This window comes from Temnothorax longispinosus, chromosome 10 (assembly GCF_030848805.1).
Source record: "Temnothorax longispinosus isolate EJ_2023e chromosome 10, Tlon_JGU_v1, whole genome shotgun sequence".
NCBI lineage: Eukaryota > Metazoa > Arthropoda > Insecta > Hymenoptera > Formicidae > Temnothorax > Temnothorax longispinosus.
In genome coordinates, this window is record NC_092367.1 from 5,345,430 (window position 1) to 5,364,708 (window position 19,279).

General features: G+C 41.2%; 1 protein-coding gene and 1 long non-coding RNA gene across 4 annotated transcripts in view; one reads left to right on the plus strand and one right to left on the minus strand.

Annotated features, from left to right (window-relative positions):
* LOC139821066 (uncharacterized) overlaps nt 1-3,936 on the plus strand; it is a 129,980-nt gene extending 126,044 nt beyond the window's left edge. For all 3 annotated transcript variants that reach the window (XR_011734173.1, XR_011734172.1, XR_011734171.1), the window contains one exon: nt 2,423-3,936. This is a non-coding gene — a long non-coding RNA (uncharacterized lncRNA). The remainder of the gene's footprint in view (nt 1-2,422) is intronic.
* A 1,857-nt stretch (nt 3,937-5,793) lies between these two features.
* LOC139820276 (uncharacterized) lies at nt 5,794-18,262 on the minus strand. The gene is made up of 12 exons (XM_071790421.1): nt 10,020-18,262; nt 8,623-9,814; nt 8,405-8,539; nt 8,178-8,315; nt 7,902-8,077; nt 7,669-7,819; nt 7,202-7,378; nt 6,994-7,133; nt 6,668-6,829; nt 6,437-6,592; nt 6,215-6,305; nt 5,794-6,133 (listed from the first exon to the last, which is right to left on the minus strand). The coding sequence occupies exons 1-12, from the start codon at nt 18,129-18,131 to the stop codon at nt 6,072-6,074; spliced, it is 10,692 nt and encodes a 3,563-aa protein (XP_071646522.1). The 5' UTR covers nt 18,132-18,262; the 3' UTR covers nt 5,794-6,071.
* Nucleotides 18,263-19,279: the final 1,017 nt, after the last annotated feature.

Sequence of the window (19,279 nt, forward strand, 5' to 3'; positions counted from 1 at the left end):
ACTTTTATCGGATCTATATATGTCTCGATGGACGGCGATTTTTCTCTTCGACGGCCGAGATTCAGCGCGCGCGTGTGTATGCGCGAAATATTGTAAGGAGCCGAAGCCCGATACTCTTAAAATACTCTTACGATACTTGGAGACGCTTGGCTGAAAAGTGCATGCTTTTATCGGAAATTAATCGGAAAAGTAAGTCGGCGTTTCTGGGTCGACAAAATCGTAGCTAGTAATATCGATAAAGTATGAAATTTTAACAATCTTCCTGTCGCGATGACAGTCGCGAGTTAAATCATCGCCAGAAGAAGGTCGATATGAAAATCCGTTCGCGAAGCTGTCATTAAAACGGAAATCCACGCACACCCTGGTACCTGGTACAAGTTCCTAGTGTTGTCTAGGCAAACAGTCGAGCCGAGAGCCGTACACGCTTCTGCCGGCGGAAGTGGTTGGAAATTAAAATAACGCCGCGCGTCTTCCGCTATTCTGGCGAGTTCGTCTGTTTATCTATTCCGAGCCGCGTATCTAAACGGAAAATAACGGGTCGGCCGGGCAGGAGGTGCATGTGCACAGAGGTACAAGGCGGGTAAATACGCGGAATATCATATAGCCGGCCGGTGGATTTTAGTGAGACAGCCGGAATAACAAACGCGCGTTCTCCGCGCGGCGACGACGACTCGACTCTTCGCGCGCGCGACGGCAAAAGAATATTAATCCTTTGCCCGTTGTGCGCGGCGTGCCGTGCCATGCCATGCCGCATGCCGGCGCGACCGGCATCAGCGTATTCAACGTCAAGCCGGTGCGTTGTTTGCCCAACCGAATCATACGCAAGTAAGTTCCCGACTTGCATGATTAATGCCTTACCCCGAAAGTTGCCGCGCGCCGAGTCAACATCGCGAGTCCGCGGTGACAACGCCGCCGCCTCTCGCGTTGACGGCGAACCGGAGTTGAAAGGAAGAGATTAAAAAAAAAGAAGAAGAAGAAGAAGGAAGAAAATTCCTCTCGCGCGCGCGAAAATCTCGTTAATTGGAACATTTCTCGTTTTCGGAGAGACGTCAGTCGGCTTCGCGTGTTGCCGGTTTGACGTGAGACTTCAGATTAACCGGCGATAACCGGCGGGACATTTATTTTTCTCTCTCTCTCTCTCTCTCTCTTTCTCTTTCTCTCTTTCGTTCTGTCTCCAGCCGGTTCCCTTCGAGATCTCTCTCTCCCCGTTTCTCATCATCACCGTCGTCCGTGACCGTCCCTCAGTACCGAGGGATATACTCACGCGTATACGTCCTGCGCGCGAGAGGGGTAGAGCGGCCCGGACAAAGAAACCGAGACGAGTCCCAAAGTCAGGGGTCACCGCGGACCAATTTCAGCAATGCCGGGCATTTAAATGGAGCCGGAGCCTGACGTAATCTTCTATCTCTCCTCTTGATGCTCGCATTCCACGAGAGCAGTGATGATCACTACTCTCTCTCTCTCTCCTCGTCTCTCTCCTCTCTTCTGCGTATATGCGCGTGCATGCACGCCAAATGAAAGCGTTCTCTATCCTCCTCTTCACGGAGGAGCCTAAGCCGCTCTGTTCGGCTCCGTTCCGTTCCTCCTCCGAGAGTTCTCGCTATCGTGCGAGTCATCGCAGGATCGCGCGCCGTGTGCCACGAAGAAAGGGCGCCTTTCATGAACATGAGTGGAACAGCGTCGGGTACGCGTTCACGTGCCTTCTTCTCGTCGCTGGTTCTCCGCCCTGCGCCGCGCATACGGAAAAGTTCGAGATAGAACGCGCCCAGGGGGGGGGGGAGACTGGGGGGAGCTATGGGGGATTTCATAAATCGCGTTTAACAGAGCGACGCGAAGAAGTGACACGAATTTTAATTCGGGCTCCGAGCTGGACCAGAGTGCGGCAGCGTTGACAAAATGCTTGAAAATGAACGTTGAATCAACGTTGAATAAACACCGCCGCAAATTGGAGCGGCGGCCCATAATAGCCGTTACGTTCGGTAATGTTTCAACGTAAATCCAGCGCTTCTATTATCGTTATCCCTCGCGCAGGAGAAAAAAAGAAAAGCGACAAAAGGACCGAGGAAGCGCGTGTGGGCGAGTCATTTCATAAGTTGCGTTTTTACAGAGCGACGCGACCGACGCCGTAACTTGCGCGTTAAAGCGAATTTTAATTTGGCTTAGGCGTGTATTTTATGCGGCGGAGCACTAAAAAACGTTCAAACCACCGCGGCAGTGAATAAAATACGCGGAAGTGGAATATACTCACGTTATAGCCATCACGCTAAATGATATATGTTTTAATATAAACGTTAATTACAGCTATTTGATGCGAATATTTTTATTGCGTGTCTTAGAAAAAAATCATCAGTTTATCATAACAATACATCTTTTGTCGCGTCGTTGTACCTGAAAATTACATTTTTCTCTTTTTCTGTTGCAGATCTGACGAGTCGTGTCTCTTATCCGAGGAAGAACGAATATTGCCGAGCGCATAATACACGCATCTGGGAGAAGCAACTTTACGATAAAATCCTTGCGAAAGGATCAATTTTCACTTCTGAAATAGTTTAGACATTCTATCTGCGGATGATTGAATCCTATAACTAGTATAACTTATAAGAGCGAAGCCCAGAGATGCTTATTCTATCATAGAAAAGTGTAAACGAGAGTCTTTGTTTTAAAGTAGGAACACGGAACAAAATTTAATATTTTCCCCTCGTTTGAAACATTTACCTCGGCGCGGGGAACAAAAAGCGTTCGCTCTGTTTTATTCATACGACCCGTTGTTGCTGCGTCCAACGTCAATGGGAGGAGGATCAAGAGAGCGAGAGAGAGAGAGAGAGAGAGAGAGGAGCACTGAAGAAACGGAAAAATGTTGGGCGTTATACAGGCGGGCCTGACTCTTTGCTCGGCCCGTACTTTTAATGTTGGGTGAGCAAAGTTTCAGGTGTGTTTGTGTCGCCGTAACGTCGTAACGTAGCGAAACGGAAATAACCTTTTTTAGCTACGATCATCGAGCCGGCGCCGGCGTGTGTTTTGACGGTACTCTTACGCCTGAAATTTGCTTTTTTTACCTGGCCTCTGCGCTCTCTTACTTTGAGAAAATAAAGGTGAGCAAAGTTTCAGGTGTGTGAGTTAGCGTTAAATTTGTCGGCACGCCGATCCAAATACCCGTGTCCGATATTTTGCCTAATAATATAGCTACATAGCCGAAGACAATTTGCGATGGCCGCTAATTAAAGTCATTTGTAATTTCTCAAAAGCGACGAACACACAAAAGGCTATATATGCGATTGGATTGTTTCGCGATAACACGATATTATTGTTCGATAAATTACTCTGAATACCGTGGCGATACTCAGGCACGCCGGGATCAACTGAATTAATTAATTAAATGGAACTTTATTACGCAATAATTAGCTGTGTTGTTTATCGGGACATTTCCGATGTTCGCACTACTATTGATACATTGATATATTTATATTTGAAGATGCGAGAATTTACATCAACTTTTATCGGCATTCTCGTGAATAAATAATATTGCAGTTGTTGATTTGTCATGCGTGTTTGAGGTATTATAATAATTTAATGAAAAATGTGCAATAGGTGTAACGTGCAATTACAAAAATTCACAGTCGTTTGATCCACAGGGTTGAAGACTAATGAAAAATTATTTTATACAATTTATTACGAATTAATTTGTAAAGTATGTATTAATTAATAATACTGATAATAGTGATAATGTAATAAAGTACACATGAATGCGTTAATCAGCTGCAAAACCCCGTATCGCTTAAAGAAAAATTATTTGCTGCGGACTTAAATAAGTTAATTAAGCATCAAATAAATTTTTGATTATTAAAATGGCAAATTTATTCTCTGTAATATCCCACAATTATATTTCTCGCCCACGTACAGAAATAAATGTTTCCAAACTGAGCAGCTGTTGCTACACTACGTTTTACTTTATCCACTCCTTCCTTATTTGTCTTCGATGTTGACGAATAATTTGTGTTGATTAAAAAGCAAATATAGACAGCATTTTTTAGTCATAACAAAGAACTTTAATTAATCTTGAAATGTATTATATGCAAGCCGGCAAGCTTTCGAAATATTCTCAGATTAAACAAAGTAACAAAAAATTTCGAATGGCTATATTAAACTTATTAAGAGCGACGTGTTTATTTACTGTGTATAGAATTTATGTTATCTTTTTTTCTTTAATCTATTATCTTACCTGACATCGCGATGACGCAAATAATGTATAAAATAATTGTTGCTGCGGCTATACGAATATCTTTCATCGTACGTTTAATCGAGTCCATTTAATAGAATAATGCTATTAATTTGCATTAATTATTAATAATAATAATCAATTAATAATTAACAATAAACTACTGCACAGAATATTGCATCGACGACACGTCACTCAAATAGAAAACAAATTTAACGTACAAAATTACGTAATTTCTTTTGCAATCAATAGTGATGAAGTTTAAAATACATTGTTTTTTTATTCAATAATATCGAAGAAAAGCGCCATTAGGGTATAGAAAAGCTTATTCCCCATTGCATCTAGAGACTTTTATAATTTTTATATATTTCTAAGCTTTTTCATATTAATTTTCTATTATCTTAGCGATTAGTATATTAAAATAAAGATACGTTAAATGCTAAGAATTGCGTTTGCGTGCAATATTCCGTTTTTATTCGCTCGATACACGTTTGTAAGATAGTGTGTCGTTCGATTGGACAACATTTATATCGCGCGCGTGTTCGCATCCATTGGCTGCAGTGCTGTTCCAGGTTTCCAAGCAGTTGGCCACCCTGGCCGTAGGCGGAGCGGCGGAGCAGACGACGGGGCCCGCCATTTTGCACGAGTGCGTCGCGTGGAAACGAGTTTCGTCGAGTGTCCCGGTCAAAAATGATAAATTCGGCGAGCGCGATCGCTCGGCAAGCGGTGAGGAGGTTCACGACGAGCGCGGTTCGCAGGAGTGGACATCACGATCCCTACGACGGCGTTCCCGGACACGTGAGTGACGTGAATTCGCGCGGTTGCGTAACAACATCCCGCGGTGCGTGGCAACTCTGACGGGGCACTACGTTCAATCTCTCACATTTTCACTTGCAGAACTTCCCGTTCAGCACGAAAAACAGGCACGTGCTGCTGGCTATGTTCATGGTCTTCTGCGGCAGCGGATTCTCCATCCCCTTCCTCATAGTCCGTCATCAGCTGCTGAAATAAGCCTCTGGTACGTCGAGCGTGTCAGCCTGCGAGTCAGGTATTTTGTAGTTGATCCCTCGGCTTTCGTTCCTTGATGCACGTCAATGCGACGTATATTGATTAGTTAACGAACAGACTCTGACGTCACTCTAATTGTCACTCTGGTTTTTTTTTCCAGATTACCTGCGTTGCACTAGAGTATGGTATCCTGCACCGATGCTGCGAGCGTCATTTGATTACGCTAGGATAATGCAATAGGAAATGTATGTATTTGTAATAAAGACAATTTATTAACATCTGGTCAAATGTCTATCAGATGTAGAAGCTTATTAAAATTGTTATATATGTCACTTTCGTTGTGAACTTAATTCTACAGTTAATAATAATATTGCATCTGTAGCACGACCAAGTATTTAGGTTTTACTTTGCCACTAATTTTGTTTTCTTCCCTGCGCGCTGCTAGTCAATAAGCTGATAATCACGTTTCTAAAATGCCAAAGAGATCATTGCTGACTTGAACGATAAAGAGAATTTATAGATAATCAGATAAGATATGTAAAGAATAAGAAATATATATTGAAATACGGTTATATAATCGTAACATAATATCTCGAAATGCTTTTCGCGTTCGTATACTATGCATATTATTTATTACATACGGTCTCCATAATACAATAGATATAATTAAAATATATGCTATTTAATAGATTATATATCTTAAAAGTAGATGCATTGCAACCGGATGAATGTTATATAGTTTTTAAATTAATAATTGATCCTAGAATATCTTACAAGCTTTTTTTAGATTACGAGACTGTTTCGCGTTATTCGCAGTACGTTTTCTTTCACGTACGTGCGTTTCTTGTCATGTATCAAAATCACGTTCTGGCAGCCGCGGTCCTTTACGATACGACCGTCTTGGATAATCTACATAAAATTGATACTCATTACATTACATACGAATACGTGATGACTGACGGTATTGTTTTATATAAAATGGATGCTTACAGTTGTTATAATCTTCGTGAGACTGATAGGAATCCGGGCAGATAATCGGAGCATTTTTTATACGATGCGATCCCCATTCGTCTTCGTGTGCCTATAGCGAAATAAAGAACGAAATTTACTTCAGACAATAATAATCTTCAATTCTATTAAATTTATAATAAATACACGAAGATTTTTTTAGGGATTTCAATAAAAATTTGTCATATATTCAGCGGTTCTTACATGCGTCTTGTCGTATTTTCTTCTTTCGTTCGGTTTTCGGCGTTTTTTATTTAAATAAAACTTTCCCTTCTTTCTCTTAACTCTGTTCTCGCTGTCCCATTGCTGATCTTCGTTGTCACTCGCATCCTTAATTAACAGTTGCTCTTCTACGCGTTTCTGTAAAGTAAAAAAATCGACTATTAGTCTTCTATCATCTCTCGTTTGAATTCTAATGCTGCATCGTAGTTTTACCTCTGGCTCAAAAGCGTCTTCGTTGGCGACAATACCAGCTATTCGCTTTACGCAGAATTTCTTTTTGGCGCAGCAAATTATCCATAGTAGCAGCACACATATCGACAGCATCGCGCCAACACTTGCCAAAGTTACCATTATAGCGGAGAAAGAATTCCAGAGCTGCGAGAGAAAGCAATTTATGTATAATGACACGCCACGCTAGTGCATCGAAACTAAAATATCGTGGGATAATTTTAATAATTCTGAAATATTATTTATTTATTTATACTTGAAATGTTATATAATATATGTTATACATATATTTTGCGAGTCGAGATTTGTACCATATTGTAACAGCCTTTCGTCATTGGATTAGTGCACGTGCGACAAACTCTGGCACCGTGATTCGGCTGATACGTACCGGGCGGGCATTTTTTACAGTGCGATACTCCGTCCTCGCTATAAGTGCCCACGTTACAAGGAACTGGAAAAATTCGTTAGCCGTTATCATATCGTTGTTTATTCTTCCGATTCTTGCGAATGAACACGTACCACAACGTGTATCACGAAGACCGTATCCCGCTGGACAGCTGGAGAACAAACCGACGTTGCTGGATCCCCCGGCGGACGCGTTTCCATCGGTCTTCCCTCGCTTCCGTCTTGCGAACGACGACTTTTCGACAACGATCGGCACCAGCCTCTGCTCGTAATGCGGCAATCTGAAAATAACTATAGTTAAAGAACTCTATAGAGATGTATTGTGAGTTGTATAAGGTCGCAACATTCCTCTCCTCTACGATAAAATGAATTATATTCGTTATATAATTCCCTAAATACTCCTAAATTATTTTATCACAGAGAAATATCTTTCGAATAGAAAATTTAAAAAATTCATAACGTAATGGAGCTTGAAAATGCAAAATATAGTATAACGGTAGATGTGAAATTGATTTCCGCACATTATAAGAAAGCAGAGGATACGTTGCGACAGTAAAACAAGTATATATTTGTCAACTAACTGGTCTTCCCGAGGAAGATTTGTAAATTTTTACTCAGTATCAACGAGACTTTATCCTGAATGGCTTTAAGACAAAAAACATTGCAGCGTTTGGGATCTATTGTCATCAGTTTAACGATATGCGATGGCACTAGTAGAATATTTACTGTAATCTGTAATAAAAATTAGTACACATTAGTGGATCAAAATTGAAAGATCCGAGAAAATCCCCTCATCTTACGTAAAGAAACCAACTTGACTTCGGGAGCAAGACGGCGTTAGGACGTAAGCGTTGCAGACATCCGCTTCGCATATAACGCTGTTCAATTTTAGCGGTAGATACGTCACTAGGACGTCCAAGTCCCTTTCGTCGCAAGATGGTACGTGATAACGGCTCTCGCCGTGCACAACGTGCCTCGGCAGCGTGACAACTGCGAAAGACGATTCCCTTTTAGTTTCGGCGAGGTCTCAAGCGTTTGCCGCTTCAAAACTCGTTGAAAGTATTCAATCGGTAATCATAGTGATTCGCACCTTGCAAATGGATTTCGTAAGCGGTCTCCACGGGTTCCTCATTGTCGGGGCTCGTGTACGTCATGACGCAGGTGTAGTTCCCCGTATCCTTCGCGTTCACGTTTCGCAATTCCAGATCGCCGTTCTCCGCCACGAAACCTACAACGAACGATTTCCCGTGAATTCCGTCGCGCCGAAATTTCTCTTTCGATTCGAACGCGACAGGACGATGTAACGTATTATTGTACCGAGGACCGCGATGCCGTCCGTTCTTTTCCACGTGTAACTCGGTCTGCTGACACTCGACAGCCAGGTGATACCATCGCCGTCTTGATTACAGGGTAAATTGAGATTAACGCCGGGTAGTGAAACAACATCGTGATCTGAAAATAAAATCCTCTCTTATACCGTTTATTTTTACACCTCGATATCGAATACTTGGAGAGAAGCTTGCAAACGGAAATACCGCTGTCGAATTCCAAGTCGCTGTTGAAATTATCCTCTAGCTCTTCCAGCTTGATATATTTCTGGCCCTTGAGCGATTCGATATTGTAATGCGGTTGTGGAAATTCTCTAGCCTCCTCCGCGTCGGTGTCCATCGAGATCACCATTTTATCCTGGGTCTCTTTATATTCGCTGCAATTAAGCGCCTTAATTTCGTCCAACGGAAAGCTCGTTCCGTCTAATAGAGATTTTATGTCGTTAATTGCGCTTGCGATGTCACAGATGCATTTAAAGCAATTATGGATTTTTCTCTCGTGCAACGTAGATGTTGATTTATTTTTACGGCCAGTGGTATTAAGATGCGTTGCTATCTCATCGTTCTTCTTGTCGTTGGTTTTTTTTACTCGAGGACTCGCGGCCGTCGTCGTCTTATGATATTTATTCTTTTTATTCGCGACACAATTATCCGTATTATGAAGAGAGCGCAAATTAGTGTTTTGTAATGTTCGCGATTTTGCTGGTTGCTTCTCTTTATGTTTGTCTGTAGCATCTTGGTGTTTGACAACCTGACGCTTCAATTTGCTCGCATTAACGCCGCACAGTTTGCGGGTCTTCGCCGTTATTGAATCTTCATTGCTGGTACGCCGAAAATCGTTAAATTTCATCGTTCTCGCTTCCCCGAAACTTCGCTTGGAATCATTCGATCCGTTCAACTTTTGAGAATCGCGCTTTAATTTCTTCACTCCGGGTCGCTTTGTTCTCAGCTTGTAACGCAACGCATTAGTTCGTGTAACGTTTCTAAGACTAGCATTTCGCTTTTCGATTTTATAAACGTTTTTCCTCGTCCTACTGTTATAAACGTCTCGTTTGTGATAAGATACATTAGACTTTACTTCGCTACTTCTTTCGTTCTTAAGAACAACGTCGAAACAAGTCGTCCTGGCGATCGATACGTCAGTGGGTTTACTTTTGTCAACCGTCGTACGTAATACGGCTGACGGTTCCGTAACGAAGTCGAGTTCCCAAAATCTAGTGCCGCCTAAATGATATGTCGTACTTTGCTCGGTAGGCCACGATTGATCCAATAATTGTCTTTCATTTTCTGTCGTTCTCTTATCTTTGCCTCTCTTGTCTAAGAATTTCCCATTGTGTGTCCACGTCGATGTTTCGTGTTCCTCATAATTCATGTAATCTATAATATTAAAATTACACATTAAAAAAGAGATATTTATATTATAATATCGAATGCTACATCAAGATATACGTACATAGATTCTCTAATACTGCAATAAAATCTTGAAAGCGAAAGTAATATATAAAATATATGCCAATAGCGGAATGATATTATAATATAAATAAAAAAACAAATAAACAAATGATATTATAGAAATTAGGACATTTGAAAAGTTAAGATCTTTTTATCATACTGTCTATCATATCCTCGATATAATCTTCATTTTCTTCCATTTTTTTCTCCGTTTTATCTGTCAGTTCATCGTCTTCTTCTTTTAGATTATCTTCCTCTTCAATCTCATAGTATGGCGTTGTAATGTTCCTGTCCTTCCCAAATTCAGTTACATAATTGTCATCATTTGATTCAGATATAATCGCTGTCAGTTCATCTTCATCTGGTTTTGCAGATATTATTTCATGCGTTTGTTTGTCCTCGTCGTAACTGAGCTGTAGCACTTTTACCGTGTAAGATCCGTCCTCTTCGGCTGTCGCAGTTGTTGCTCTTTGACTCGAATTATCGGCCATGCTTTTTTTTGTCCAAAATCGTGCATCGTTTTCTATCGGTGAAACATCTCTTTTTCGAACATTCGATTTGTCGTCAATGGGGAAGTTATTTTTTCTCGCGGAAATTAAATCATGTCTGAAGTTTCTCTTTCTCTGTTCCTTATCCAACGTAGACGTTGCGGGCGGTTGGAAGATACTTTCATGATAATCAAGAACACGTTGTTCATACAGAGAGGTTTTATCTTGAAAATCGCTAGTCGTGTTTCCTCGCGTGTCAATAACGGTTGCAACCTTCTTTGGAAATTTTCTCATCTTTCTGTAGATCCTAATAAAACCTTTAAAGTGTTGCAGTGGCTTCGTGGTTTCGTTGCTTAGCCATTCGTGGTGCGACAGCTGCAGATTGTCGATCTTACGCGTAGTTTCTTCCACCCTTCTGCGACATCGAAAATCTAATGGAACATTCCACCTCGGTCTTTTAATTTTTCTTGTACTTTGCAAAGCGAGAAGCCTTCTGCTTAATCGACCAACTGATCTGCTCTCTTCGTTTTTCGCGGGAAAATACGGCAGGCAGATCTTTTTGGTCACAATATTCCTTCTTCGTTTATCTAAAGGAATCGTCGTATTTTCCAAAACGTTCAAACATACTCGTTTCGTCACGATTTCTTCTTCTTTCTGTGTGACGGCTTCTTCAGAAACATACTTTGTTCGATTATTTTCTTGGATGTCTCCCATTTCTGTCTGTCGAGAAGTTACCATCTTCGTAGTCGTTCGATTTTCTTTCTTCTCAGTTACCCCTTTAATCTGAGTTGTTAATTGCACTTTTATAGTGGTCATTTCGGTCGGCGGCACTGGCGTTGATAAACTTGTGAGCACAGTCGATTTCTGGGATGGTGTAACTGACGTTATTTTCTCTTCAAACGCTTTTATGTATCTTTTAAACTCCATTATATCTTTCTCCAATCTTTCCTCTCTTTCCAGTAAAATCCTTTCTCTCTCTTCTAATTCGCGCTCCTTCTTGCGCAATTTTTCCTTTAATCTTTCTATTTCCTCGTCGTACTTTACCTCTGTAGTCGCGATAACGGCCAAAGTCGATGAAGTAGTTGTGCTAGTAAACTCTAATGTTGGTGAAGTGAATAAAGGCTTACTATAAATCGCTGTGTACGTTTCTTCTGTAGTGTACCAAGTAGGAGTTGTAACTGAAACTACACTGACTTCCTCAAATCTTTCACTAAACGTAGCAATGGGTAACGTAATGAACTTTTCGGTAGCCAATGTAATTGGGCTAGTAACGGTGGATGAAGCGAATAAAGGCTCGCTGTAAAGGGTTACGTAACTTGTAGTGTACATTTCTTCGATAGCATAAGGGGTCACAGTTTCAATTGAAGCCAAGCCGACGTTATACAAATCTATAATAGATGTAGTGACATATGGCATCAAGGTTGCATAATCCGTAATTTGCACTTCTTCTATCTCTTCGGTAAAATACGTAACAGGTGTAATTCTCTCAGTAGTCACAAGTATAACTGTTTCCTCTGTAGCGTATGTCGTAGGTGTACTTCCTTCTGTAGTTGCTTCCTCCGTCTTCTCCGTCGCGTATGTAACTTCTTCTGTGGTACTGAATGGAGTTGTTTCAGATACGTAACTTGCAGTATATATTTCTTTGGTAGTATAAGAAGTTGTAGTTTCAATTGAAGCTAAACCGAAGCCATGTAAATCCACGATAGTGATACACGGTGTCCGAGTGACATAGTCCGTGATTTGTACTTCCTTCATTTCTTCTGTAACGTATGTAACAAATGTGATTTCCTCTGTAGTGTAAGGTATAATTATTTCCTCTGTTTCTCCTGTGATGTACATCGTAGATGTGCTTCCTTCCGTAGTCGCTTTTTCCGTCTCCTCCGTAGTATATGTCACAGATGTGATTTCTCCTATGATACTAAATGGAATTGTTTCAGTTGGAACCGTGGTAACTTCGGCTAAACTCGACGTAGTAATATAGAGACCAGGGGATATGGCTTCAATCTCAGTAGTTGATACAGTTAAACTTGTTGTACTAACAGTCTCGACGGGAGATGTGATCGAGACAGCGACAGTAGTCGTAACATAGCCTTCGGTTGTACCAGTCACTGTTGTAATATTTTCCGCTTTCTCTTTCTCACGCTGCATCATTTTCCTGCGATTCTCTTTTTCCATGTCCCACTGTTTTTCCTTCTCCTTCAGCCTTTCTTCTCTCTCCGCCATCTCTCTCTCGTGCTGTTTGAGATGATCGAGTCGTCGCAGTAACTGTTCTTTCTCTTCCTCTCGTTCAACAGTTTCGTTCGTCGTGGTGAATAGAAGTTCAATTTCAGCTTCGGACGTGATAAACGGTGTGATAGTCTCTTCTTTTGTCATCGCCAAAGTGGTAACTTCGTAACCGGTTTCGACAGTACCTTCTGTTTCAAAAAATACAGTACTCATGGTCGTTGTGTGCACTTCAAAAGCTTCCTTTTCGGTTAATGTCGTCAACGCCGATGAGACGAAGAAAGAAGTCAACTTCTCCGCGGTCTCTGTTGTCTCAGTCTCTGTCGAAACTCGTTCTGAAGCCGTAGTCTTTTCCAATATAATCTCCGGAATTTTTTTAGGCTTTGTGATAAATTTTGGCAAGGTAACCTCGCGCCATATTTGCGTGAAGCGTTCTCTGTCCGTGTACTTGGGCGGAATCGTTAGGTATTCAAGTGGCTCCGTCAGGATTTTGAAAGTCGTCGAAGGGGGAAGAGTGTATTCCTCAGTAGAGCCAAAAGTTAACCACGTTGTTGATTCTGTCCTTTCGCTCGCGGTCGACGCTGTAAATTCAGTTTTCGCTTCAACCGTCGTTACATTTTCAATAATGGTTAATGCAGACGTTTCCAAGGTAGAAGTAACTTCTTCTTCGGTATAAGGTGTTTCCGAAGTAGTTTCCGCCGTTGAAGTCACATTAGTGTAAGTCAATATAATCTCAGAAGGTGTTGAGTATGTTGTAAACTCTGAAGTTTCTATTTCATACGAAGTCGTTGTACCTGTGACATAAGGCAGACTTATTACCTTTTCTTTAGGCAGTTTCGTGTATTTTACCGTCGCAGTGATCCTTTTCTTCGTCGTGGTTTCATACTCGTCATAATAATACCACTTGCCAGTCGGGATTTCAGTGTCGTACTCCTCGTATTCTTCATACTCCTCTTCGGACGGTTCTTTCGCTACGTAATATTCCGTTTCAGCTTCTAACGTTTCCTCAGTAATTGCTGCCGAAATTGAAACAGTGGGATGGGTCGTTGTTCCGATAAATAATGTAAAATTCTTTGTAGCGTATGTTACCGATGGACTTTCAGTCGTTGACATCGTAAACTCTTCTGATACAGTTTTTGGCAATACAGAAATAACTTCCGGCGTAGTGGCAAGCGTTTCCGACGTAATTATTATTGATGGAATAGATTCGGAAAATGGAGCAAGCGTCACGGTGACTCCAGCTTCTGAGATCGTTGAATATTCCGGTTTTTCAGTCGTCGGTATTATCCAGCTTGTCTTCGTAATTTCTGTGGCAGTTTCTTCCAGAGGCAAAACAGTAGTAGTCGGAGCTATTGTGGACACCAAACTGCTTGTCTCTATTGCCGACACTGTGCTTGTTTCAGTGGAAATCAATGTAACTTCCGAAAGTGTCGATATTCCCTCAATCGTTGTTGTAGGAGTAACGGTAACGATTTTTTCAGTCAATACAGTTTCTTCGGTTATCGTGGGCAGAGTAATTGTTTCGATTGCGAGGGAAATTGTTTCTGCAGTCGTCTCAATAAAAAAAGGAGTAGTAAACGACGGCGAATACGTCGTTGGCGTTGTTTCGCTTACGATAGTGACTTCTTCTGTAACCCAAGTCGCTATTTTTTCTTTTGTACTTTTATAGTAATATTCTTCATACTCTTTGGTTTTTTCATATTCTTTTATAGAAGACGTCGTACCTTCAATGGTCTCTGTTAAAAAAGATGAAGTAATTAAGGGAGAAGTAGTTTCATAAGCCGTTGTCCCAGTATGCACTATAACAGGCGTCGTAATTGGAATTTTAGTGATAGAAGGCGTTGTTACTGTAGAATATATGACCGGAGATATTGTACTTTCGAAGATCATTGCTGTGATTGTGCTAGCAGTAGTACCGGAAACTGTCGCATTCTCTGTCATATATACCGCGATAGATGATGTAGTCATAAATGTTTCGACTGTAGATACCGTTGTACGAATTGGCAATACAGCCGTGGTTTGAAGTGCCTCAAGTGAAGACGTCGTAAGTATTGAGGAAGCTGTAGTCTCTTCTATTAAAAACGTAGAAAGCGTAGTGCTCGGCGTTTCACTTAACATCGTACTTGTAATAAGTGATAAGGGCGTTGTTGTTACTACTTTCAATGACGTGGTTGGAACGGTCGTAGTCAAGAACGTGCTAGAAATTGTAGTATACGGCGTTTCACTTAGCGTCGTATTTGTAATCAGCGTCTGTAACGGCGTGGTCATGGTTAATTTCAACGTAGAAACTGTGGTTTCAACGGAAGTTGCTGTAACAGGCGTCGAAGAAACTAAAATGCTCTCAGTTGTTTCCGTAGTAAAAATTGTGGCGAAAGTAGTCAGAATTGATGTTGGAAAAAATTCTTTCGGGGACGTCGTTGCCATAGACGACGTAGTACTCTCTGATGTAACAGACTCAGTTGTAATATACGTAGTCGAAATCATTGGTATTTCGCTGGCTGTCGAAGTTTCGATGGATGTTGACGCTTCCTCAGTTGTTAAAGTTTTATTAATTGTTACCATTTCGGTTATTGTGGTTTCTACAGACGTTGAAATCTCAGTAGCTGTTGTTGAAGTTTCGGTAGTAGTTACTGCAATTTCAGTAGCCGTTGCGGTTTCAATAGTTGTTGGGATTTCTGTAGCTGTTTCTTCCGCGGTTATAGTTTTCTCGATCTGTGTCACTGGACTCTCGTCCTCCGGTATTAACGTGGTTATTGTAACTTCTGTCGACGTACTTAAAATTTCCGTTTCCGTTCTTTCAAAAATAGGCGAACTTGCGATTGTAGTAATATTATACAAAGTATCTCCAAAAGTAGATTCTGACGTTGTAGTTTGAAAACCTTTTGTAATTGTCAGAGTTGTTGAAACTGGCACGGTAGAAGATGTAGTTTCAATTGTCAATTCTGCTTCTACACTCTTGAATAATAATACAGTCGAGAATGTTTGCATTGTTTCCGTCGTCAAAGTTGTCGATGTAACTTCCACAGTTTCTTCCTCTGTGGTCACAGTTTCAGCTTTAATTGATGCGGGCATCTCTTCGATTGAAGTAGCCGCAGGAATCGTAATCTTCATAGTAATATCCGTCATACCTTCTAAAAATGGAGTTAATAGCATGGCAGTTTCGGTTGCAAGAGTTTCTATCGTTGGAATTGCGATAGGAGTCTCAGTTACTTCAGTAGTGATCGCGACAGGTGATATTATAGTCATTTTCTCAGTGGTTGAGATTGCAGCTTCATCAAACGGAAGGATTGTTAATTCCGTCGTATAATATAGTGGCGACGTAATTGGCATCGTTATAGTAAAAGCACTCAACGTAACCGGCGATTGCGTCAACGATATAATTTCCGAAATTCTGGGAGTTATATCTTCGTAATCCTTCATCCTCGTATAATTTCGTTCGTAGTCCTCGCTGTATCCAAAATCAGTAACTGTCGCATATAAAGATGATTCGGTCATCTCGGGGGCTCCTTTTTCTTCTACGATCGTACTCGAAGTTGTAATTGTAAACTTCTCGGTAAGGTATGGCAAGAATGTTAACGCGGACACAGAAAATTCTGTGCTCGTAAAGATTGGCGGTGACAACGATTCTGTTGGATACTGCGTGGTCCCCACATAAGGTTTCTCAGTTTTGCTCAACAATCGAAGTATATCGAGGTAAGCTGTCGCTTCCCTGTAAAGCTGCGGATCAGTAGGAGAAAATTTCTTTTCTTTATCAGAACTAGATATTTCGCTCGACATTACTCTCTTTACATTGAGTTGTGGATCTCGTTGATCTGACAAGAAACGCGCTGAATTATCATTCGTGAATATATCTGGAAACGTCGAAGGTGTATTGCTCGGTGGAATTATTGATCTGCTTATTTGATTATTTCCTTGACTTTGCGTACGCCCGCCAGCAAAATTATTTTTGCTCGATTTATAATTTTTCATCAAACGCGACGATCTTGCAATTGACATCGTTGTACGTTTCATCCTCTTCAATCCGGCTCCGATAAGCTGTCGAATTGGCTTCATCTCGTAATTTTTTGTCAGAGACTTCAGATTCCTATTAAACCTCGAATAAGGCAGTCTGCGCCTCTCAACGTCGCCTGATTTGGGAAACTCTCTCTCATTCAATTTTCTCTTTTTAAGGAAGTTTCTGTCACTCTGTACCTTTGAATTGGTAATGGAGCTTTCGCGCTTATAAAACGGTGTCGTCAATTTATTTAAGAAGAGACCATTGGTTTTCCTTCTAATTTTTGCATCACGTCCTGTAACACTTCCGTCTTTGGTTTTAATGCGTTTCTTTTTCGACGACTGACTGTTAAAACTTTCTGAGGAGGAATCAAAATTGCAGCGATCTACTTTGTTAGTTAGATTTGCGATATTCGTGACTTTTCTATCTTTATTCTCTCGCTCGGTCCTGACGACGTTTTTTTTATCGCACAGTCTACTTTGCACGTCGCTGAGGCTCCGGTTGACTAACTTAACTGCGTTCAACAACTTCTGCAGCTCCGAGGACAATGGTTTAATTGCCATTAATAAATCGCGCGAGTTCTCTACGTTAGATTGCGCTTTCTTTAGTGACCATTTATCGATATTTGGTGCAGCTGTCACGTAATCTTCTGCATTAAGTAACAAATCCACATCGCTAGATCTATTGTAATCAAAATCGTCGGAGTAAGTTGACTTCTTATTGTTATATTCGCCAGGAATCGAGATTCCGTATTCCTGACTATCTTTATCTATATCTTCACTATTCGAAACGTCTTCAGCATTATCAACGAAGGTGTAAGTAATATTTGGAAAGAACGTATTATCTTCGTTCGCGGACGCGTCAAAGACAGTCGAGATATTATCTACAAAGTCTGTTACAGGTTCATCTTCGTTCCTTCCTGTCGAAAATTTAGAGTCGTCTCCCACTTTTTGTGACACAGCAAATACCTCTTTATCATTAGTTAAGTACATTTCAAAAGTGGCTGGCGTATATATCCCGTCATCGCGCGTGTCAAAAATATCTCGGAAATCCGTGGTTGTCAATTCGATACCAAACTCGCTGTATCCCAAAGAAGTTCCATAACTCTCGCTATCTTGTTGAAACAGACTCATCTCGTCGTCTAATTTCGTCGCGGACAAGACACTCGATTGACCGTCATTTGCGTTTTCCTTCAAAGATACATCGTCACTCGGGATATCGATAGAAGAAGATGATAGAACTGCCGACGAATCGTAAGAATTTATTCCGTCACGCAAATTATTATCCGCGAAAGAAACGTTCGCGTAATCCGGAACGGGAGAGACAATTTGTTCGTCGGAAATTTCAGGAGTAGCGTCGATTAAATTGGAACGAGTCCGAAAGACGATACCCGGATACAAAAAGTCAGGATAAGACGCCGGGTTTTCCGTGGGATTCGCACTTTCTCCAGGAACACGAGGATCAAGGGTAGGATAGAAATAATTCGCGTCGTGGTCAAATAAATGGTGATTACCTCTTTGAAGATAAGCTCTACCTACATCTTTCACATCATGGTGCATATGAGCCTTGAACGAGAGAATGGCGGACGTCGCGTTGTTCTTATCTCTCTCTAACAGCTTATATCGCTTAGGTACAATTATTTCGTTCACTCCTGTTCGAGGACTCTCCCGGACGTCCTTCAAAACGTACAGATTCTTAGAAACCGGTACGAGTAGAAATCTTTTGTCAGAGCCTGTTAGACGATCATCGAATGGTTCTTTTTTAACGTTATATGAAGAATCCCTCTGATGTGCATCGTGTTGCTTCTGAAATCCTTGAGAATGCTCAGGAAGCAACATTTTATTATTTAGTCGTTCAAAGACAGGACTTCTTACGTCGACCTTAATTTTGGATTTCGGATTTGCGATTTTGGAAAATGTTAAGTCTTTATTGGAGACATTTATGTCAAATGATCTCCGTGAATTTGGATCGGCGATAGGCAATGTAGCTTCATTTACAGAGCGATCGTAGTCTAAATTCTCTAATTGCGACGGCGGCCTTTCAAACGCGAGCAACGATCGATCATTCATCCCTGTTTCCATGATCGTCGGATTTGTCGTAGAATCAGAATTAATTGCGGGAACTGTTGCTTCCGGGACTTGCCAAATGGGAAATTTCATTACGTTCGACGGGGGATTTTGCTCGTTGATATCATTATCGTCCACATAGTTATTTCGACGACGGGTGATCTTGCGATCCGACTTCTTTGCACATTTCTTCCGTTTTCGCAAACTTCGCTTGACTCGCTCTAAGTTGTTCCTTCTGCTTCGCGGAAAATCGTCGATTTGATTCCTTATTAACGATTGCCTGTTGCGCTTATTTATCATCTGAATTATTCCATCGTCGATAGGCATTTTGGACACTCCGCTCCGCGCTGTTTCACTTTTCTGTTTGAAAACGTATCTCATGCTTCTTCCTACGAATGTTCAAGGAAAGAGATGTTGAGAGAACATGCGTGAAAATTATTATTAGTTTAAGCAAAAAGTAAGTAACCCCTTTCTTTGTACATATAAAACCTGTTCAGATTTTTACTGTTCAATGAAAAGATCACTCGAGAGGAATTTAGTACGTTCAAGTAATTAATGCCAAGGATACCTGGTATCGTTTTGGCGATATCGCCACCAATCGCGATTCTTGCCACATAAGCCGCAATGTAAAATACGATGAA